Source organism: Anomaloglossus baeobatrachus, chromosome 1 (assembly GCF_048569485.1).
Source record: "Anomaloglossus baeobatrachus isolate aAnoBae1 chromosome 1, aAnoBae1.hap1, whole genome shotgun sequence".
Classification (NCBI taxonomy): Eukaryota; Metazoa; Chordata; class Amphibia; order Anura; family Aromobatidae; genus Anomaloglossus; species Anomaloglossus baeobatrachus.
In genome coordinates this window covers 896,516,418-896,540,312 of record NC_134353.1, presented here as the reverse complement: position 1 = coordinate 896,540,312, position 23,895 = coordinate 896,516,418, and the positions used below count along the sequence as shown (strand labels likewise).

The 23,895-nt window shown below is 45.7% G+C and overlaps 1 protein-coding gene across 3 annotated transcripts in view; it reads right to left on the bottom strand.

The window, feature by feature from the left end:
- LOC142255321 (von Willebrand factor A domain-containing protein 5A-like) overlaps nucleotides 1–23,895 on the bottom strand; it is a 415,890-nt gene that overhangs the window by 74,243 nt on the left and 317,752 nt on the right. For 2 of the 3 annotated variants that reach the window (XM_075326894.1, XM_075326885.1), the window contains exons 4-6: nucleotides 23,505–23,727; nucleotides 15,913–16,082; nucleotides 14,185–14,317 (exon numbers count right to left, since the gene is read on the bottom strand). The exons of the other annotated variant lie outside the window; for it this stretch is intronic. In XM_075326894.1, the coding sequence (XP_075183009.1) occupies nucleotides 14,185–14,317; nucleotides 15,913–16,082; nucleotides 23,505–23,727 (526 nt within the window). The remainder of the gene's footprint in view (nucleotides 1–14,184; nucleotides 14,318–15,912; nucleotides 16,083–23,504; nucleotides 23,728–23,895) is intronic. 3 annotated transcript variants of the gene reach the window in all.

Here is a 23,895-nt window from a genome sequence, read left to right as displayed (position 1 = left end):
TGAAGTTTAGTGGAGGTTCTCCGTGCTGATGGAATATTATTTCCACTAGGCCTTAGTCCATAAACAAGAACAACTAGAGGAATTCCATTCCTATATCGGAACCTATTATATATATCAATAGCTACATCTCACTGTGTATAATTTTGCCCCTACACTTTGGTCAGCAGTACGTTTAAGTCTGCCAGTATAGAGAAAGGAGGGTCAGCCTTCAGTGAGCGGGGGCGCCAGTTCATACTATCTAGGGTACCAACCTCCACGGCTAGGAAGGGAAACAGTAGGGAAATTGCCCTGAGCTCCTCCCCCTCTGAGTATTTGTACTTCATTAAATATGAATTTGTGTGTCGTATTCACATGGTTTGTGATTTGTCGGTATTTATATTTTAATTGGAAGAAATAAAATTCAGTTTTAAAGGGTATTTTTTGGTTTATGGCAGGGTATCAGTCCTGAGGCCACCTGGACTTTCAAGGTTCAGGGCCTGTTCACCTGAGCTGATAACAAGGCTTCTGTATGCGCTCTAAAAGGAGAAAGGGGAGGAGCTTAGATGTGAGGTAAATTCAGAGAGTGGCAGTTGAAACCAGTGTGAGGTAAAGTGAGGAGAGTAACATGAAGACAGTACTGTGCTGAGGTAACTGTTAAAACTTCTGGAGGGACCAGCTACAAATTGGCAGTGGATCAGTCTCTAGGCCACCTGGACTTTTAAAGACAGTGGCAAACTGAGAGACTGCTATTAACCTTCTCTTAAGGAGCAGTGAAATTGCCTGCGAGCTCAGCAACGTGATTGAGTTTGGAAACTTCTAAAAGAAACAGTGAGTTTTCCCTCAGGATTCAAGTCTCCTGCTCGCTGAAAGGGATTAAAGATCCAGAGTTTTCTTCACTTGAAAATCCCAGGATTTCAAGACACTGATTCCCAGGTAGGGAAGTAGAGGCAGAAGGAATACACTAGCACCATACTGCAGAGAAACCAAACTCTCACTGGGGCAGCTCAGACCACCATCATTGTGAATGCTGTAAGGAATGTTCCGGACTGTTCTGCAGAGCTTCAGTAAAAGGTAAAGACTCCCTGTCCTGGCTCTAGCTGATTTAGTCTCTGCTGCACCATCCTTACCTCAACTTCCCCAGGAAACAGTCCTAGTTGGGGGGGGTGAGGAGACAACCCTCTCGAACTGTGCATCACCACCTAACTCCTGGTGTCCTCCAGCAATACCAAAGCCAAACATCCCAACTGTGTCACAAACTCTTTATTTATTTATTTTTTTTTCTCTCTCCCTTTTTAATATTATTTTTTAACCGCCATCACAAAAGCCTGTCATACGCACCCGATACAGCCACATCGCCACTCGGACCCACCACCGTGACATCAGAGGTCTACCGAGGTCTCACAGTTCAGCTTTTCCTCGCATCATGAACAGGGTCCTGTGCGCCACAAAGACCTGCAGCAGCCAGGGAGGGGGGAGTCACACCCCTGCAAGAGTTAACAAGTGTGGACATGTCTAATTCCAGTAATCCTCAGGGGCCCGCAGCTGTGGCTTTCATAATGCCGCTAACCATGCCTTATATACCAGGTGCCACAGAATGCAGGCGAATCTCACACCTTAAGCAATTTCAAAGACAAGCGCTGTAGTCTGTGTCAAGAAGAGCAGAAATTTGCCATAGTTACCAGTCAGCTCAGCCCGGAGAAGTTAAACACGTCCGTGTTTTCACAGGGACCACGTGACCCTGCTTGGCCCCACAGGCACACACAGAGATATGTCCGTTTTTTCTCCGGCAGCACGGGTGTCACACGGATCGCACACTGTTGTGATCCGTTTGACATCAATGTGACACGTACGAGGAAACCCGTATCTGTGAAATAAAAAGATTTTCTATATTCACCTGTATCCAGCGCTGCTTTCTTCGGCTCTGCTGCCTCCCGCTCCTGACCCCCGCTCATTATATTCATTGAATATGCACTGCATTTCAGGCTTGGAAGCAGGAGCATCGCTGGGGGCAACGCCGGGAACAGCATCGTAGGGACAGCGTCGGGGACAGCATCGCCGCAGACAGGTGAGTATCAAGCAAGCAATGCGTGTGCAGGGATGTCCAGGAGGTCTTCGGAGTCTGATGATCTTCTGATGACACCCTGCGACATACCCGCTACTACAGCGGGTCTCACGATGGTGACTTCATGGGTTCATCAGAGTTCATTGGGAACTCCGATGACCTCCTGGATGTCACTGCGCACACACTGATTGCTTGCTGAATACTCACTGGTCCCCAGCGATGCGGTCCCCGGCGCTGTCCCCATAGATGCGGTCCCCGGCGCTGTCCCCAGTACTGCTCCGTCTTCCAGCTCCAAGTTGCAGTGAAAATTCTATGAGCGGGAGTCAGAAGCAGGAGGCTGCACAGCGCTGGATACAGGTAAATATAGAAAATATTTTTATTTCAAAGACACGTCTTTTCTCCGGTATGTGTCACATTGATGTTACACGGATCGCAACAGTGTGTGATCCATGTGACACCCGTGCTGTCGGAGAAAAAACGGACATGTCTCTTTGTGTGCGTGCGGACACAAGCAGGGTCACATGATCCATGTGAAAACATGGACATGTGAGTTAAAGCCGCTTTACACACTACGACATCGCTAGCAATTGCTAGCGATGTCGAGCGCGAAAGCACCCGCCCCCATTGTACATGCGATATCGCGTGATCATTGCCGTAGCGAACATGATCGCTACGACAGCGTCACACGCACATACCTGCTCTGCGACGTCGCTGTGACCGGCAAACCGCCACCTTTCTAAGGGGGCGGTTCGTTTAGCGTCACAGCAACATCACAGCAGCGTCACTGAACCACTGAACCGCCGCCCAATAGAAGCGGAGGGGCGGAGATGAGCGGGATGTAACATCCCGCCCACCTCCTTCCTTCCGCATTGCGGGCGGCCGCAGGTAAGGTGAGGTTCCTAGTTCCTGCGGCGTCACACATAGCAGCGTACACCGAGCAGCAGCGATATTTGAGGATAGGGGAGGATGTCACCGATGAGCGATTTTGAATGTTTTTGTGACGATTCAAAATTGCTCATAGGTGTCACACGCAAAGACATCGCTAAAGCGTCCGGACGTGCGTCACAAATTCCATGACCCCAGCGAGATCGCTTGAGTGATGTCGCAGCGTGTAAAGCGGACTTAACTTTATAGAATAACATGGGTACGTGTGGCATCCATGTTAAAAACGGATGTCACACGTACCTAAAACACGGACGTCTGAAACCGGCTTAAAATGCATTTTAGATAAATTCAAAGTTACTTTTGATACCTGTACTGCCTCAGAAATAAAGATGCAATTTTTCAGAGTCAGACAGCAAGCACAAGACACTGTTAAGCGGGCTTTACACACTGCGATATCGGTCCCGATATCGCTAGTGTGGGTACCCGCCCCCATCTGTTGCGCGACACGGGCAAATTGCTGCCCGTGCCGCACAACATCGCCCAGACCAGGCTCACATACTTACCTGCCCGGCGACGTCACTGTGACCGGCGAACCGCCTCCTTTCTAAGGGGGCGGTCCGTGCGACGTCACAGCGACGTCACTGAGCGGCAGCCCAATAGCAGCGGAGGGGCGGAGCTGAGCGGGACGTAACATCCCGCCCACCTTCTTCCTTCTGCATTGCGGGCGGGAGGCAGGTAAGGAGATGTTCCTGCGGTGTCACATGGAGCGATGTGCGCTGCTGCAGGAACAAGGAACAACCTCGTTACTGCTGCAGTAACGATTTTTGAAAATGGACCCCCATGTCACCGATGAGCGATTTTGCAAGTTTTTGCAACGATGCAAAATCGCTCATGGGTGTCACACGCAACGGCATCGCTAATGCGGCCGGATGTGCGTCACCAATTAAGTGACCCCAACGAGTTCGCATTAGCGATGTCATAGCGTGTAAAGCCCCCTTTAGGCCTCTTTCACACATCACTTTTTTGCCATCAGTCACAATCCGTCGAATTTAGAAAAAAAACGATCCAGTGCTGGATCCGTTTTTTTCTCATTGACTTTTATTAGCGACGGATTGCGATAGATGGCAACGGATCCAGGGAAAAATGTTTGTCCGTGCGACGGAGACGACGTCCACAGTAATGTGTTTTGTGTGTGCCAAAAAAACGGACGGCGACGGATCCGTCACAGTCCGTTGTTTGGTCTCTTTCGCTCTCTCTCTTTGTCACAAAACAGATTGTGACTGAGGGAAAAAAAACTGATGTGTGAAGGAAGCCATAGAGACTATGCCCTTAATCTACAGGAGGCACTGTGGGCCATCAAGCAAATTGAATCAGACAGTGTCCATGATGAAAACAAAATGCTGAAAGAGCAGTTTATTGAGGGTCTTTTGTCTGACTCCAGTAAGGCCCAGCTGTACATGATGTCCCTGCAAAACCTGGATATGGACTTCACTCGGTTTCAAGGACAGAGCAACCGCATACTGCGGGAATCCACCTATGTCTGAACTGAGCAAGTAAATTGCCCGGCAGTTACGTACCACCAGGGGGCAGTGTTCTCGTCCAAAGTGCGTGTAGTACCGTGCACCCAGACTCACGCTGACGATTCTTCTGCAGATTTGTGACAAGTACAAGAACTGACTAAAAGTGTAGCTGCTTTATACAAAACTGTTCAAACTCTCCAGACGTGTTCCCCCACAGAGAGAATCCATTTTAGGGTACGCTCACACGAGCGTGAAAATCGGACGAGTGCAATGCGAGAAATTCTCGCATTGCACTCTGACCAATGTTAGGCAATGAGGGCGAGCTGTTGGTCAGCTTTTCTCGCATCCAGATTCTGGATGCGAGAAAAGCGGCAGCATGCTGCGATTGTCTGCGAGAGCCGTATCTCTCGCACCCATTCAAGTGAATGGGTGCGAGAGATACATCGGACTGCACTCGGATGTTATCCCAGTGCAGTGCGATCTACGCACAGGCTGACAGTGGAGGAGATGGGAGGATTAACCCCTCCTTCTCCTCCGCAGCGCCTGCACTCAGCTTCACAGCTGATCGGGTTACAGTCGCATGACACCCGGCTCACGCTCGCAGCAGAGCCTGAGCCGGGGGACATTAGCATATCGCATCCGATGCTCTCGCATCACATGCCATACGCTCGTGTGAGTCCAGCCTTAGGCTGAAGCCCGGATGATCTTCCATGGCGACAGCAGAGGAGGATACCACCATGGCAGTGACGGACAACTCGCACTGGTAAGAGATCTACTGATTAGAGTGGAGTGAGTACCTAACTATCTGCACTCGCTATACTCTTAACGAGTACTGTCTACTACTCGCATATTCATTCCAAATAGCGTGTGTAATGCAAGTCAATGGGGAAAAACTTCCAAAGTAACGAATAACCCAAATGCCATAAGAGTCAGAAGCCGGGATTACTAGGCTGTGCTGGAACCAGTCTATTCAGATAGCAGACCTACTTTTATGACAACGACAAGGATTGTTGATGTTAAAAAGGGCAGTGTTCCGGTGCGGCTCCTGAACTGTGGGGAAGAGGAAGCTTGCTTGTCCCGTTATGTCACAGTAGCCAAACTGTTTACCATCAGCAACAAATCATAGTCAGGCTCCAGGACCCTTGACTTTGTCTGAGTCAACAGATGACAATGGCTCCTTAGGCGGGCTTTGCACACTACGACATCGCAGATGCTATGTCGGTGGGGTCAAATTGAAAATGACGTACTTCCGGCATCGCTTGTGACATCGTAGTGTGTAAAGGTTCGATGATACGATTAACGAGCGCAAAAGCGTCGTAATCGTATCATCGGTGCAGCGTTGGCGTAATTCTTAATTACGCTGACGCGATGGTCCGATGTTGTTCCTCGCTCCTGCGGCAGCACACATCGCTGTGTGTAAAGTCGCAGGAGCGAGGAACATCTCCTACCGGCGTCACCGCGGCTTCCGTAGGCTATGCGGAAGGAAGGAGGTGGGCGGGATGTTTACATCCCGCTCATCTCCGCCCCTATTGGCCGCCTGCCGTGTGACGTCGCTGTGATGCCGCACGACCCGCCCCCCTTAATAAGGAGGCGGGTCGCCGGCCAGAGCGACGTCCCAGGACAGGTGAGTCCATGTGAAGCTGCCGTAGCGATAATGTTCGCTACGGCAGCTATCACAAGGATATCGTACCTGCAACGGGGGCGGGGACTATCGCGTGCGGCATTGCAGCAACGGCTTGCGATGTCGCAACGTGCAAAGCCCGCCTTAGTCCAGTTGGAGGAGTGATACCAAAAGATGTATGTTGGCATTGACTACTCCTCAACACCAAAAAAATGAAATGTATTGAGTAGTCCAGGAGTACGAGCAGGTTTTCAGTAAACATCCCTTGGATTTTGGGCAGGTAAAGGGCAAACAACATATTATTCCCACAGGAGATCATCTGCCCATCAAGGAAAGTCTTCATCCCATACCTCCCACTCATTATCAGCGTGCCAAAAGTATACAGTGGAACCTTGGTTAACGAGAACAATCCGTTCTGGGACTGTGCTTGTTAACCAAGTTACTCGTTCAGCAAAGAAGATTTCCCATAGGAAATCATTTCAATGCAGACAATACGTTCCACAACTTGTTAACCCTCCGTCACATACAATAGGCCTGACAGGCACATCTCTTTTACTTTCATTTCTCCTTCCTCACCAGATTGTGAGGAAATCCCCTCCCTCCAGGTAGTCTCCTGTCTCTAGCAGCTCTGTGAAACCTCATACCACAGTTGGATTGCAGAGCTTCAGGAGGACAGATATAACTGTGCTAATCTCTCAGGCTCATTGTATGTGAACACGTCACACTCAATAAGGTTGGTATTTTATGTTTTTATTCATCACATGCTCTGCAAGTGTAATTTTTCAGGGGAAACTTCAGGATCTAATTCTGATCGAATATGTGTTTAATAGTACTTAAGGTACCTTAAAATTAAGTTTGTTTCCATAAATTTTCAACATTAGATATTATAGGTATTTTTCTAGCCTGCGCCTGACAGTCACATTGTATGTGAACTCGTTAGAACCGATATTGTATGTGACGGAGGGTTAAATGTCCCATCCTGGTCCCCTATTGTGTCATTCCACACATGCAAAAACACACACAAACACACACACACACACAAACACATATTATGCTCACTTTACCTTCCGTTCCATCGCCGGTCTCCTGGGACTTGCTGTTCGCTAGTACGGGCTGTGTATCGGGTTACCATCACGACGAGGGAGGAACTTCCGCACCCAGAGCGCTGACGTCAAAGGCATGAGCCGCTTGCCTCTGATTGGTCAGTGCGCTGCCTTTGAGTAGTGAGGACAGAGGAAGTTCCTGCTTCGTCACAAAGCCTGCCGATACACAGCCTATACCGGCAAACTACAGGACCCAGGAGGCCGGCGATGGAACGGAAGGTACACATATTATGCTCACCTTACCTTACGTTCCATCGCCGGTCTCCTGGATCTTGTAGTTCGCCGCGAGGATTCCTCCAAGAACCATGAGGCCGGCGATGGAACGGAAGGTAAGGTGAGCATAATACTGTCTGTGTGTGTGCGTGCATGTTTGTTTGTGTGTGTTTTGTGCGTGCTTGTGTGTGTTTGTGTGGACTGCAAGAGTGGGTTAGAGCGCGGTGGACGTACGGAACCGGAAGTGTGTGCGGTGAGTATTTTGCTCGTACAGCAAAGCTTCCTCGTAAACCGAGTTACAAATTTACAGAAAGCTTTGCTTGTTAAGCGAAATTCTCGTTAACTGGGTTACTCGTTAAGCGAGGTTCCACTGTACTAAAATAAATGAAACAAGCAGGGGTAATCAGAGATAGCTGCAGCCCTTGGGCGGCTCCCTTGGTGTTAGTTAAAAAGAACGATTGTACAATACGAATGTGTGTAGATTACAGAAAAGTTAACCAAATTACCCACAAAGATGCTTACCCCCACCGCACATAGAGGAGTCTCTCGCAGTGTTAGGCTATGTGCGCACTTTGCGTTGAGTTTCTTGCAGTTCTAAACGCATTCTCTGGCAGAAATTGTCTTTGTCAAATTTGGTTTTGACCACAAAAACGCTAAAAATACGCTTTTTACCGCGTTTTAACTGTGATTTACATGCTTTTTCATTGCTTAAAGTCAGATGCGTTCTGAATACAAATACACTACTAAATAAAGTTTAAACATTCAAACACTATGAAAAAAACGGGGAAAAAATGATAACAAATATCATGATTAAAATCATGCAGAAAATAGCGATTTTTATTAAAATTATAATTGTTTTATAATATTTATGCATAAAATAACGTACAATTATGGTTTTTCATTAATCTAATTGTCAGACTATGTGTGTGTAAAGGGACATATCATGCCCTTATTATAAAGTCAAAAAGGCATGCGTTTATTTTGTCATGCTTTTTTGATGCAGAAAACATGCTTTTTTGACAAAATAAACGCATGCCTTTTTGACTGTGCCTGGATCGCCACAAAGAATGGCTGCATGTGTATTTCAATGTGTATAACATGTATAGCCAGTTTTAATGAGATTCGGTTTTCTCTGTTGTTCGATGCACTCACATCCGCCCACACTCCCTTACTGGGGCTGTTCCCCTGAGCTGATAACAAGTCTTATGTGTGTGCCCTAAAAGGAGAAAGGGGAGGAGCTTAGGTGTGAGGTAAATTCAGAGAGCGGCAGTTGAAGTCAGTGTGAGGTGAAGTGAGGAGGGTAATATGGAGACGCTCCTGTCCTGAGGTAACAGGACTTATACCCTGCTACAAATTGGCAGGGTATAAGTCCCTAGGCCACCTGGACTTTCAAGGTCAGTGGCAAACTGAGAGACTGCTATTAGCCTTTTTATGAGGAGCAGTGAAATTGCCCGCTAGCTCAGCAATGTGATTGAGTCAGGAATTTTCTAGAAGAAACAGTGAGTTATTCCTCTGGATTCAAGTCGTTTGTTCACTGGATGCGATTAAAAATCCAGAGTTTTCTTGTCTTGAAAATCCTAGAATTTCAAGACATCGTTTCCCAGCTACGGAAGTAGCAGCAGGAAGAATACACTACCACCACACAGCAGAGAAACCAAACTCTCATTGGGGAAGGTCAGTCCACCATCATTGTGAATGCTGTAAGGAATGTTCCGGACTGTTCTGCAGAGCTTCGGTAAAATCTCCCTGTGCTATCTCTGGCTGAATTACCATCCTCACCTCAACATGCACAGGAACCAGCCATAGTTGGAGGGATGAGGGGACAGCCCCCTGGCACTGTGTATCACCACCTAACTCCTGGGGACCTTCAGCAGTGCCCGGCCATACCAAAGCCGAACATCCCAACTGATGTCACAAACCATTTATTTGTCATTTATATATTTATTTTTTCTCTCTCCCTTTTTAATATTATTTTTTAATTCCCATTACAAAAGCCTGTAGCATGCGCCCGGTACAGCCACATCCCCACTCGGACCCACCACCATGGTGACATCAGAGGTCTACCGGGGGCATCACACTTTGATAATACAACAGTACAAATGAATAACAAAATGTCTAATATATCATATAAAAGAATTCTGCTTCTTTCCCCACTTATAAGCCACTTCTCCTCCCTCTACCTCCTGAGCTCACCTTCTACTGTGAAAAAAAAATGCACCAGATACTTAAGACTGTCTAGTCCAGGGTCTGAAACTGGGCTGGGTATAAGAGCCGCACATAGAAAAAAATAATTATTTTCAGGACAAAGTGACAATAATGAGACCATCCTGGTCCTCATTATGTAGTAATGTGACTCATCCTGGTCCTCATCATGTAGTAATGTGACCCAACCTGGTCCTCATCATGTAGTAATGTGACCCATCCTGGTCCTCATCATATAGTAATGAGCCCATCCTGGCCCTTATCATGTAGTAATGTGACCCATCCTGGTCCTCATGTAGTAATGTGCCCATCCTGGTCCTCATCATGTAGTAATGTGACCCATCCTGGTCCTAAGCATGTAGTAATGTGACCCATCCTGGTCCTAAGCATGTAGTAATGTGACCCATCCTGGTCCTAATCATGTAGTAATGTGACCCATCCAGGTCCTCATCATGTAGTAATGAGCACATCCTGGCCCTCATCATGTAGTAATGTGACCCATCCTGGTCCTAATCATGTAGTAATGTGACCCATCCTGGTCCTCATGTAGTAATGTGCCCATCCTGGTCCTCATCATGTAGTAATGTGACCCATCCTGGTCCTAATCATGTAGTAATGTGACTCATCCTGGTCCTCATCATGTAGTAATGTGCCCATCCTGGTCCTCATTCTGTAGTAATGAGCCCATCCTGGTCCTCATCCTGAAGTAATGTGCCCATCCTGGTCCTCATCAAGGAGTAATGTAGTACTGTTACCCATCCTGGTCCTCATCCTATAGTAATGAGCCCATCCTGGTGCTCATCGTGTAGTAATGTGCCCATCCTGGTCCTCACCTTGAAGTAATGTGACCCATCCTATGGTAACATGTCCATCCTTGTGCCCATGCAGGGCCTCTTTTTGTAGTAATGTCCCCTTTACTGCACCTCTTCTTGGGACATCCTGGTCCCCTGTTGTGCCATGTGTAACACACACACACCCTGCCTGTACAGCCACAAACACACACGATGACCTCTGCAGCCTCAGCAGGCAACACATACATGCACCAAAACTTATCCTCCATTCCCTCGGCGTCCCCTTTCTTCATGCAGCTGGCAGGTACATGGACCTGGTAAGGATCACAATCGCTGTCAGCGCTTTGTCTGAAATTCAGATGAACGTTTTGCCAGTGCTGCACAGTGCACACACTCAAGGTCTCTTTGTACAACTTAATATCAACTGCTGCCCAATCAGAGGCAAGCAGCTGAGGTGATATGCGTCACTTGCTTGCCTCTGGTTGACCGGTGGCAGACATTGAGTTGTGCAGAGAGAGCTTGACTCCGCAGCGCCGGAATAATGATCATCTGAACTAAAGTGGCCGCGATCATTACTGGGTCCACAGGCCGCAAGAAGCAGCCTCAGGGTCCGCAGGCAGCCAGTGAGCCGCGTGTTTGAGACCTCTGGTCTAGTCTATATTTGCATTGTCTATAATATATACAGTGCATGGTGGCTCAGTGGTTAGCACTGCAGTCTTGCAGTACTGGGGTCCTGGGTTCACATCCCACGAAGGACACCATCTGCAAGGAGTGTGTATGTTCTCCCCGTGTTTGCATGGGTTTACTCCGGGTTCTCCGGTTTCCTCCCAAAAACATACTCATAGGGAATCTAGATTGTGAGCCCCAATGGGGACAGTGTTGCCAATGTATGTAAAGCGCTGTGGAATTAACAGCGCTATATAAATGAATAAAGATTATTATTATTATTACATGTATAATATGCCCAATTGTGCTGATTTCTAGCCGGTCTTTTAGCTTATCACAGTGCTGAATTCACAGCAACACAGCTCAGTACGCGATATACTGTTGTTCTGCCTGGGGAAAGAAGAGTAAAAATTCCTCATTTCTGTTTGTGCTGTGTATGGGAGACATCATGGCAGCTAGTCTCCACCCACTAGCTCAAGCCATCTGAAAAGTAAAGACAGAGCCTAAAGAGATGAAAACTAAAGAAAAATGCACAATAGTCATAGGATGGTCAGGGATAGTCATAATACTAATGTAAACACACAACAGCTGATTCTAAAGTTACCTGAAAGTTTAGATATCCTTCAAGTAAGCACGTACTAAGGAAAATAGTTACCGTATTTTTCGCTTTATAAGACGCACCACCCCCAAATTTGGTGAAGGAAAAGAGAATTTTTTTTTAATGTTAAATGGGGTCCATCTTATAATGCCAGTGTCCGTCTAACAAATCATATAGGGTATAGGTCCCTCATAGCCCCCATCCTAAAATTAGCCCCCCTTAATCTGGATATGGCCCCCTTATATTGAATATAGCCCCCTTGTGCTGGGACACCCATGGCCCCTATAGATGGCACACCTCCCCTGTGTTAGATATGGCCCCCATACTGCTGCCCATGGCCACTATAGATGGCACACCTCCCCTGTGTTAGATGTGGCCCCCATACTGCTGCCCATGGCCACTATAGATGGCACATCTCCCCTGTGTTTGATATGGCCCCCCATACTGCTGCCCATGGCCACTATAGATGGCACATCTCCCCTGTGTTTGATATGCCCCTCATACTGCTGCCCATGGCCACTATAGATGGCATATCTCCCCTGTGTTAGATATGCCCCCATACTGCTGCCCATAATAAAATAAAACACTCTTTCCTTACCTTCTCAGCTCTGTAATCCCTGTGTCTCTCTCCGAGGGGTTGAGCTCCGAGTCCTCAACCACTTCCTGGTTCTTGCTGCCGGTCATGTGATCGGCATGGCAGAGTGATATCATTTCTGCGTGCCTGATCACAGAGAGCAGCAGCAGGAGGCCGGGAGATCAGCGCTGGAGGTAAGTAAAGCTTTTTTTTTATTTTACTATGGGCAGCAGTATAGGGGCCATATCTAACACAGGGGGGGATCAAGTGCAATCAAAGGGAGCACAGGCACATATAATATGCCCCGCTGCCCCAGCCCATCAGCGCGATGCGGTTTCAGCACCACGCTGATGAACAGTGGCTGTGCATATTATATGAGCGGGAGCAGGAGATCTAACGCTGCGGCCTGCAGCTTTCACCTGCCCCCAGCACCGCTCCAGAGCGGACCCTGCAGTATATATGTACACCCCCCCTGTATATTCAGTTTATAAGACGCACCCAAAATTTGGGGGAACTTCCCCCAAAATTTGGGGGAACAAAAGTGCGTCTTATAAAGCGAAAAAAACGGTAGCTTTTTCCCTATACAAAGTCTGGATACTATGGAAAGGTCCTTAAAGTTGTTGTCCGACATCAAATTCATTTATTGGGTGGGCAAACCCACCTTTCAGAGCGCCTGCGGATCCATTGCAGGTCAGATCAGAGATCTGCGCCAGCTTTAAAAGTGATGTCTACTCTGTTCCTGGTTCTGTTGCAGAACCACTGCTGCCAATCAACATCAACGTCTGATGAGACGCTCTTCTAGTCTCCTGACCACTACAGCCAATCACTGGCTGCAGCGGTCCTGTGATTTCCATATGAAGCAGATATCACTTCCAGAGCTGCTTCCACTGGATCCCCAGAAACATGACAAATGAGTATGCATCAATCTATTCTTTTAAGATCATTCATCCCCCACTCCCCAAAAAATGATTTAAGTGTCAGACAACCCCTTAAAACCCTTACTGACATATGGTTTACTAGAACGTCACATGTCGGCTCTGTTTTTCTTGAGCCTGTATCTTTGCCAGCAGATGATGGCTGTAATGTTTTACTATTTTCTGCCGTTAACAGCCCTGGGGGACTAAAAAATACAGAAAAAAAAATAAAATAAAATGTAAAAAAAATCAGAAAAATTAAGAAAATAAAAATTTGAATCACCCACTTTGCCCCCATTGAAAACTGAAAAAAAATACACGTCATATCACTATGTCTCTTAAAGTCAGATCTATCAACATATAAAATGAAATAACTCAATTGGTAAAAGCTATAATTAGAAAAAAATAAAGCTACAAATATGCGTTTTTTTTGGTGACCGCAACAACATACCAAAATGCAATAAGAGGTGATGAAAACATAGTATCTATCCCAATATTGTACCAATACAAATATTGTCTCAGGGCGCAAAAACCAAGCTCTCACATCGCTTCATCACCCAAAAATTGTAAACGTTATGATCTCGGTAAATGGCGACAAAAGGAAAACTTTTTTCTTCATATTGCCAAATTATTATTTCACTACTTAAAAAACGCGTTATGCTTGGTATAACCTTAATTGTACTGACCAGAAGAATATTGTGTCAAGGTAATTTTTATCGTATAATGAACGCAAAAAAAAAATAAATTCTGAAATTGCGCACTTTTAGCTATTTTGCCACACTTGGAATTTTTATCCCACTTTTCAGTACATTACATGATAAAATGAATGGTGTCAGTCAAAAGTACAACATGTCCTCAAAAAAACAAGCTGTTATATATCTATATGGGCGAAAGGGTCTTGGAAGAAGAGGAGGAAAAAACGAAAGCACAAAAACGGAAAACTGCTCTCACGGGAAGGGGTGAAATTACTATTAAAATGTTTCCCAGTTTGTTGACACCTGTACTTGAAGTGTGAATAGAGCAGGGTAGAGACAAGGTACTTGGCACACGAATCACCTGATTTTGGCTCTTTGGCAGCATCAGAAGACACGAGTCCGGCCTCCACTGTCACACTTGGTTTATTCACTTCTGAGTAATAAGCAAGGAGCTCAACGTCTCGCTCAAACTTGTGTCCCTCGGACAGTGATACCTGGAAATATGTAAAGAGCCAATATCAAATCAATGCATACGTGTGGTGGAAAATCTAAATATTGTTTTCTGTAATTGCGTTTCTCATCACATACATAATCCACAGCCGCTTATAATTCTGAAATGAACCATGGATGTGCCCATAAAGTAATGTCTCCCAGAGGAGATCTCTATGATATGGACTCATTGTCATCCACAAAATGTATCACCTAACCCTTTAATTAATTAATTAATTGTCCCAATTCTTTAGGCTTGGTATTATAAATAAATCCAAACTTCTATTTGCCCGTTGTGAAGCCATGTCAAAATTCTGTCTGTCTGCAGCCACTTGGGGTCACTCACTGCACATGGAGTACTCTCATTATAGAGTAATTGTGTCACTAGAAGCTTTTTGCAGGCATCGCCGACTGTCATGGCGGTGTCAGGATCTGGGGAAACTTCAGATTCCTGCACTCTGCCTGCTAACTTCCCTGATGTCTGTTATCAGAGCAGGGTGACTCGGGGCGTCAACTCACAGACCTATGGTTCATAGGCAGGCTAGGGAGAGTTAATCTCTGTTGTGCTGCTTGTTAGTCTCCTTGGTCACATGCTATGGGAGAGCCAGTCACATTCGCTCCCCTCCTATATATGCTGGCTGCACTGTTCTTCTGATGCCAGCTATAGCTTGACTATACCTGGCCTGGAGAGGTAGATTTATCCAGGGTTATGGGTGGTTGTGATATTATTGTTGCGTGTGGTTGTGGTGTTAACCCTTGTTGTTCTTTCATTGCTGCCTTACTTCTCTTGCTTTTCCCTTTGGTTTCTTACAGTTTATTCTTGAGAGTGTGCAGTGTGACTGAGTTTCTGTTATCCCTTTTTGTCACATCTGTGTCTCCTTCACACTACTAATCTTTCCTTCCCTGGGGGGGGGAAGGGTGGAACAAATTAACTTTACCCAGGGATACAATAAGGCACTGGACTCCGGCATCTCCACCATAAGGGGTAATCCAAAGGTTAGGGATAGCCTAGCGTCCCCTACCATGAAGGACAGTATAGAAACTACTTGTCCCTCACTATCCTGCAGTCACATCATGACAAATTGCTCCTTCAGAAAACATATGACATGAATCAGTGACATGTCAGAACTTTTTATCTGTAGGGTCCAGGAGCTAAGACCTGCACTGATCGTAAAAACCATGGAGCTGAAGTGGTCAGTGAGCATTGCTTGATTCTGAGACTCAAGAATGGATTAATAGAAAGCCTATGTAATCTATTTTCAGTTTTGGAGTAGAGCAGCTTTTATCTACATGCTCCATTGCTTTGTTTTAGCGATCAGTCTAGGTCTCAGCATCTTGACTTCCGATGCACAAAACCTCTGACGTATCTCTGTGCCTTATTTGTAATAATACAGCTACACTTTAAACTTTGTAATAAATCCGTCCTCAGAATAACCTCCTCAGCTCCCCCTAGGGGTGGCTGCAGGAGACCAGAGTCTTTTCATGTGAGCGGGACACATGATTTTATGTGGAGCAAGAAAAAAATAAAAAAAATTACTTTCTGCTTTATGCCACATATTAAGATTTATCTAGTCCATGTGGTTCTGAGTTATCTCCTCACCTTGGCGGCGGTCTTGTCCTCATTCGTGTACTCCACAGGGCTGGTGGCACAGTTACATTCTATCTTGGCAATGCCGTATGCAGACTGGAAGTGAGCGCTGAGGCTCAGGGTGTACGGGATCTCTCCGATAGGCACCTGCGGGCGGGTGGCCGTCACACTGATAGGCTGGTCTGTGAGGAAATAAAGAGAAAGGCAGGAAAACCGAGTGTGATAGATGGAAAGAGAATGTGATTACTGATATGAATCATCACCCACCATCAGCCATCAATTGGTATAACATCTGTATACAATTAGATACTCTTCATCCACCGTGGTTGACCGTCCTCAACATCATCCATTGTTACTTTCTGGTTAATTATCCTTCATCTTTATAACGTCTGATTATTATCTACTATCACATTATCCACTCTCCTCATCCATGCACATGTTCATACTATCACCGTCTTCATCCATCATCATTGAAACACATTATCCTCTTCATCCATCAACATTATCATCCAACTTTGTGACCATTCTTCCTGATTTTTAATCATTCATTGCATCAATCAAGATCATCATGTACTATCCTTCACCCTCATTATCGTTATGCCATGTTTATCATCATATTTATCCTCCATTATTGAAATAAATCCTCCTAATTTATCATCCACATTAGTGATAAGCGGTGCGTCTGTCTTGGCTGTGTATCAAAATAAGAGGAACTATATGCGTTTTGTTTTTTTTGTTTTAATTATTTAAATAAATAAATTAATTAATTAAAAACTCAGCGTGCGTTCCCCCCAATTTTGATACCCAGCCATAATAAAGCCCAACAGCTGGGGGCTGATATTCTCAGCCTAGGGAGTCCTATGGATATTAGGCCACCCCCTCCCAGGCTAAGAATCCATTAGATGAGACAAGCCCGGGGCTTTACCTAGTTCTTTCCGATTGCCCTGGTGCGATGGCAATCGAGGTACTAATTAGTTAATAGGAGCCCACAGCTGCCACTAAGCTCTAGATTAGTAATGACAGGCGCCCCCATTACTGAGATGCCCCCATCACTAATCTGTAAGTGAAAGTAAATAAGACAAACACTGCAAAAAATCCTTTATTTGGAATAAAAGAAACAAAACTCCCTCTTTAACCATTTTATTAACCCCCAAAACACCCTGAATGTCCGACATAATCCACACGAAGTCCCACGACGATTCAGATCTGCAACATCTGAACCTCACAGAGCGCAGAGAATGAATGAGCCAGAGAGATCAGCGGTGACGTCACTCAGCTTAGTTGCAGTTACAGCTGGACTCCTCCACCCGTGGCCGCAATCCCTGACTCCCAGCCGGCAGTCTCAGTGTTAAAGGGCTGGGGAGGTACAGGGCACGGCCCCACACTTTAACAGGGACAGTGCCAGACGGGGAGAGAGATGCAGGGTATCCCCCCCACTCCATGGCAGGCACTGTCAGTGTTTAAAGGCTGGCAGAGAGCAAGGCACAGCCCCACACTTTAACCAAGAGTGCTTTAGGTCCTACCGTGGGAACCTGGGTATGACCTCCGGTGAACTGAGTGACATCACTGCTGCCAGCCGGGTTCCCCTTGTCAGTGTTTCCCGGAGCCTGGAGAGATCGGACATGTTTTCGGTCTCTCTTGGCTCGGATGTAGCAGAGCCAGGACCGCAGTGGGACATCGTGTGGATTATGTCGGAACTTCAAGGGTCTTTTTGGGGTTAAGAAAGAGGGGAAAGCGAGTGTTGTATTTTATTTCAAATAAAGGATTTTTCTCTGTGTTTGTTCAGAGCACGGTATCTTGTATGCCGTAGCGACCGCATGATAACACAGGCCTCACTATTTGGTTGTGAATTTGGTTAACATTATTCAGGTGCAGAAAGGGTTAACAAATTTTCAGTCAGTGGCTCTGAGGTATTCTGGCTCTGACAGGTTTAGTCTGGTTTTTGCGCGCCTGTTTTGCTGCCAGCTGATTGGATCAGCTGGGAGAAAGTGCGGGAATTTTAACTATAAAAGTAGCTGCTTCCGTCAGCTGGCTGTCAGAAGAATTGAAGATCAAGAAGAACAGCTGATGGAGAGCCTGCTACAGGAGTTCATGAAGAGGGCGAGCGAGGTCGGCGGAGAAGCCTGGCTTAAACAATGCCTGGCGGTGCCCAGGCGGCCAGCAGAAGCTGAGGAAGAGATGGACGGCGACGCTGCGGTGATTCAACTCACCGCTCCTGAGGAGATGGCAGCGCTGACTGAGGAAATCCCTGCAAGGAGGAGGTCCCAGAGACGCAGCAGCTTCCTCCCCCCGACGTCATCGTCCAGAGAAGAGGGGAATGCCGGAGCGGAGTTATCACCGCCCATCTTGTCTGCCGGGACTTCAGCACGTCATCCTCCTGCACCCGGTCATGTGTCCAGGAAGAGGAAGAGTGGATCATCTAGTCAGCGCCGTCGTAAAAGCGCGGCGCTGACCCAGGGATTTGAAAATCCTAGCAGGAGCAGGGCTGCACCAGCAAGTGTGAGCGTGCCGGAGGCCGGAAGAGCGACGGGGGCCCCCTGGTCTGACTCCCCGTCTGAAGAAGATGATCTGCCAGCTGGAGTCAGAGAACAGGATCATCAGCGTGGCTCAGCTGCAGAAGCTGGAATTCCAGAGGAGGGCCGAGGATCGCAGAGCAGAAGGAGGGGTGAGATGTTCAATGTTCCCCTGTCTGTCTCGTGTGTCGACCCTCTGTCTGTTAGTATGGAGTCTGTAGTTAGGAAGGTGTTAGGACAATTGTTAGCAGGGGGAGGGACGCCTAGGGGGGGTAGTGCAGCCCCTATTGGTAGTCAGGAGTCCATGTCATTGCCTGGTTATTTATTTAAAGAGGCATTGACATGTGACTTGTCTCCCCTGGGTTTTCATCTGCCGCAGCCAGTTAAAGAAAAGATTTATAAGGGGGAATTTATTGATTTATTTTCTCTGCTTCCGTCTAACAGAGAAAATGTTAATAAAGAGGATAAGACGGAGTTGGATGATAGGAAGAAAGGTCCCCTTAGATCTTTTCATAACTGGCTGCAGGCATTTTGCATCTTTTCCTCTGTTTTAGGGGAAAGGAACCCTTCTGTTTGTTCGGGGTTATTTCAGCACCTTGACAGCATACTGGAAGCTTATCGCAGCTTCGGCGGTCAGGCATGGCTGACTTATGATGAGAGTTTTCGTCAGAAGTTAGCCATCCATCGCAGTATGCTGTGGGGTCAAAAAGACATCGGTCTTTGGCTGAATCTGATGCTTCCTCAGAGAAGCCAGTTTGGTAGACAAAGTATTAATAATTCTACTGTTAGTAAAGGATTTTGTTTCGCTTACAATGAATCCAATTGTAAGTTTGCATCTAACTGCAGATTTCGGCATGAGTGCTCCTTTTGCGGGGGCAATCATGCCGTCATCAAATGCTTTAAGAAACAGAATCAGAATAACCAGCAACAACACAACAGTAAAGAGCCCATTTTTAAAGGCGGCGACTCTAGTGAGGTTACAAAACATGCTGGGTTGGTTAAGGCGCTCCCTAGACAGACAGAAGGCTGATACTAAGGGATTATCATCTTCGGGTTCTTATATTAGTTTGGCACATCAGCTTAAGGAAGATTTGTTTATGTGACGGTACTTTTTCGGCGGGAGTTTTGAACTTTCCTACGTTTTGTAGTTGTTTTTGGTCAGGGTGAGTACGGTTTTTTGTCAAGGTGAATTCGTATTTGAGTTTTGGCGCAATTATTGGAAGGTTATTGTTGTGACGGTCAGTAGTACGGGAATGTCCTTATTTCCAGTTTTGCGGTTGGTTGAGGTCTGGGGTAAGTTGTGGTCAAATCGAAGGATGCTGTTGGTATCAGATAGCAGGAATCAGACAGGGTTAATAAGTTGGACAATGCTCTGTCTCTGCAGGATCGGGAAGAACTTTTTTGTATGGAACCGATGGCAATTTCTCTCGGGAGCCCGTGCCCAGAAGCTTTATGGATTGTAGTGATGGCTTAGTTGTTTCGGCTATTAAGAGGTCTATTGCTGATTCAACATGGGCCAGGTATTCGGCCGCATGGTTAGAATGGCAGAATTTTTGTGTTTTTCATAAAGTGGATTGTTTTCAGAGTAATGTGGGTTTAGCGCTTGAATTTCTGGAATTTTTGATGAGAAAGAATTTAGCGGTGGGGTCAGTTTCTAATATTTTTTCAGGTGTGTCTTTTTTCTTGAGATTGCATGGTCTGTTGTCATTGAAGAGTTTTTTCCCAGTTCAACAGGCATTGAAAGGCTATAGGAAAAGGACGTGGAAGCCGGATAATCGTAGACCTATTTCTCTTAAGTTATTGCTCTCATTGTGGAATGTGTTGCCATATATTTGCGTTAATGACTTTGAGTCAATGGTGTTTAGGGTGGCATTCGTTTTAGCATATTTTGGAGCTTTTAGGATTAGTGAGTTAGTTTCTGTTAGTAGGAGTCGGTTGTCAGGATTGATGTTTTCAGATGTTTTTGTTACTGATAAGTCGTTGAGGATTTGTATTGGTAGGTCTAAGTCTGATCAGGATGGTTTGGGATCAAACGTTAGGTTATTTCGGATAAAGAATTCAGTTATTTGTCCTGTCTCCAATGTTAACAATTGGCTTCAGATTAGACCTCCATTTGATGGGGCGTTTCTTATCCATCAGGATGGGAGTCCGGTGACAGTGTTTCAGTTTAATTCAGTTTTTAAAAAATCCTTGATTAAACTGAATCTAGAGCATCTTAAACTGTCATCCCATTCTTTTCGTATAGGGGCAGCTACAGAAGCAGCCATAAGGGGGTTACCGGCTAGTAAAATTATGGGGATTGGGAGATGGGAGTCAAAGCGTTACAAAATTTATGTCCGTCCAAGGTTGTTAGTATAAAATTTCTTTTTCTTTTTTGTAGGTCCCATTGTCATTTGGATAGTGGGACACTCTTACATATTTTGGGCCAAGAGAAGAGCATCAGGAAGGTCATATGGAGAGAATTTAGCCATTAATATTGAACATTTTAACATTTTGTGGTACAGCGTTAGAGGTATGAGATGGGACGGACTGATGAAGGAGATGAGCTGTTTAAAAACATTGTGGCCTTCTCCAAATTTAATCATTTTGCACTTGGGTGGGAATGATATTGGAAAAGTGAAAACTCTTGATCTGATTGCTGCCATGCGAAGAGACCTTTCAATCATTAGGTCATGGTTTCCTGATGCGGGTTTGGTCTTTTCCGAAATCGTTCCCCGTTTGCAGTGGCATTGTGACAGGCTGAGGTTTCGGGAGCGGATTCGGAAAAGGGTAAACCGTGCCATGGAAAGGTTTTTACCAGTTATAAATGGGTCAACCTACAGACATCTTGATCTGGAGGGTTTTCTGAGTGGCCTTTACAGGGATGATTTAGTCCATCTGTCAGACGTGGGATTGGACATATTCAATTTAGGGCTCCAAAATTGTATCGAGAAATGGCTGTGATATTTGTTAGTGGGGGTGGGCCAAGGACTGTTAGTCCTTGGCGTTTGGGTAAAGTCGCCAGTTTTACTGGCGGACTGGTTATTTATGGTATATGGTTATGGAAGAATTTTAATAAAATATTGGTTTTAATTATTTATTAATTAATTTATTTATTATGTAACCCTTAATAAATGTCACGGCCATTTTATGCCATTTACTTTATTCAAGTGTGGTGTCTTTAATTTAATGGGTAGGCCTTGTGTTGTCATGTTCAGAGCACGGTATCTTGTATGCCGTAGCGACCGCATGATAACACAGGCCTCACTATTTGGTTGTGAATTTGGTTAACATTATTCAGGTGCAGAAAGGGTTAACAAATTTTCAGTCAGTGGCTCTGAGGTATTCTGGCTCTGACAGGTTTAGTCTGGTTTTTGCGCGCCTGTTTTGCTGCCAGCTGATTGGATCAGCTGGGAGAAAGTGCGGGAATTTTAACTATAAAAGTAGCTGCTTCCGTCAGCTGGCTGTCAGAAGAATTGAAGATCAAGAAGAACACCCACCCTCCCCCCCCTGGAGAAAGACTACTTCATGAACTGCTCTCGTCGTGACATTTGTTAGTGGGAAAGTCGCCAGTTTTACTGGTGGACTGGTTGGTTATGGACTTCTTTTTGAAAGTATTGGGTAAAGTCGCCAGTTTTACTGGCGGACTGGTTATTTATGGTATATGGTTATGGAAGAATTTTAATAAAATATTGGTTTTAATTATTTATTAATTAATTTATTTATTATGTAACCCTTAATAAATGTCACGGCCATTTTATGCCATTTACTTTATTCAAGTGTGGTGTCTTTAATTTAATGGGTAGGCCTTGTGTTGTCATGTGTTTTGGTTTTTTTTTTTACTTATGGGATTAGCGATGGGGGGGTCTTATAGACTCATACCCATCACTAATTCTGGGCTTGATGACAGCTGTGCACTGTCATTAATCCCTATTACCCCGACTGCCACCACACCAGGGCAATCTGGAAGAGCTGGGTAAAGCGCCGGGATTGTCGCATCTAATGGACGCGACAATTCAGGGGCTGCTGTAGGTTGGTATTCTTAGCCTGGGGTGACCCAATAACCATGGGACTCCCCAGAGTGAGATCAGCCTGATATCAGAACACCAGCCCCCATTTGTTGGGCTTTATCATGGCTGGGTATCAAAATTGGGAGACCGCATGCTGTTTTTTAAAATTATTTATTTAAATAATTAAAATGTTAAAAAATCCGCATGCGGTTCCTCTTATTTTGATACACAGGCAAGATAAGTGCAGTGCTGGGGGCTGCATCCTGTAGCCATGGGTTTTTTCTGTGTTAGTGCTAGGTATCATAATAGGGGGACCCTACACAAATTGTTTTATTTATTTATTTATATTTGTACTGCAATACTGATCTACACACAGCACCTGTGATTGGTTGCAGTCAGACGCTGTCACACATCCTGGGGGCGCGTCTGATTGCAACCAATCACAGACGCCAGGCCGGCTGGTGGGCGGAAAAAGCAGTGCTTATGGATGAACAATCATGAGCGGTCCAGGAAGTGAAAAGAGGTCACGGGACCAGCGTACAGCCATGCGGGAGCAGTGTACGGTCGTGCTGGAGCCTTAGTAAGTATGAAGCGCTCGCTTCATTCTTGTTTTCTTTATTTTTTAATTTCTCGAGTGCCGAATCCGGATCAAACACCCAGAATACCGGGCTCGGGTCCGCCACCCAGGCACCTTTGAAACTGCACGGATTTGGACTTTTACAGTCAGGATCCGCCCATCACTAATCCATATTCATCTTCCTCCTCATTTTCGATCACCGTTTTCATTCATCAAGACATTTATAATCCTTAACTCTGCACTTGCTCACCATGTCATCTACTACCATCATCCTCTTCACCTGCCATTGTTAGAATTCTTCACCCTTCATATCATCATTCATTATTATCATCATTCAGTCTTCATCCTTCATTATTCACTATCATTGAACCTCATCATCCTCCATCACTCATGAAGAATAGTCACTATTATTTATTAGGACAATCTCAAGGGGTTTACAAAAACTCCCTGTACATGTATGAAGACAATGTTAATTTAGGACAACATGATGATTTTTCAGGAGTCACTGATACGTGATTGTGTTACCTTTCGGGGTATATCTGGGGTTGAGGACAGCAGGAAGCACAAAACGAACGGCACCGTCTGCCTCGACTGGAAGCTCCCGCACATATTTTAAGGTCACTTCAGCCTCCTGACCAGGCGGCAGATTCCCAACATTGCAGCTGAAAACATCAGCAGAGCTCTCGTCTTCTTCCAGAAGAAAAGCCTGGAGACCTTTTTTGATGGCCTCATCATAGGTCTTGTGAGCCTGGAAAAAGGAGAAGAGGATCTATGAATAAACACATCTAGGAATTCAGGATTTTCCTTCAGTACCATTGTATAACCACCGGCCCCTCAACCCTTGGTGTATAACATCCGGACCCTCACCCTCCGATGTATAACCTCCAGCCCTTCACCCCTTCCCCAGTGTATAACC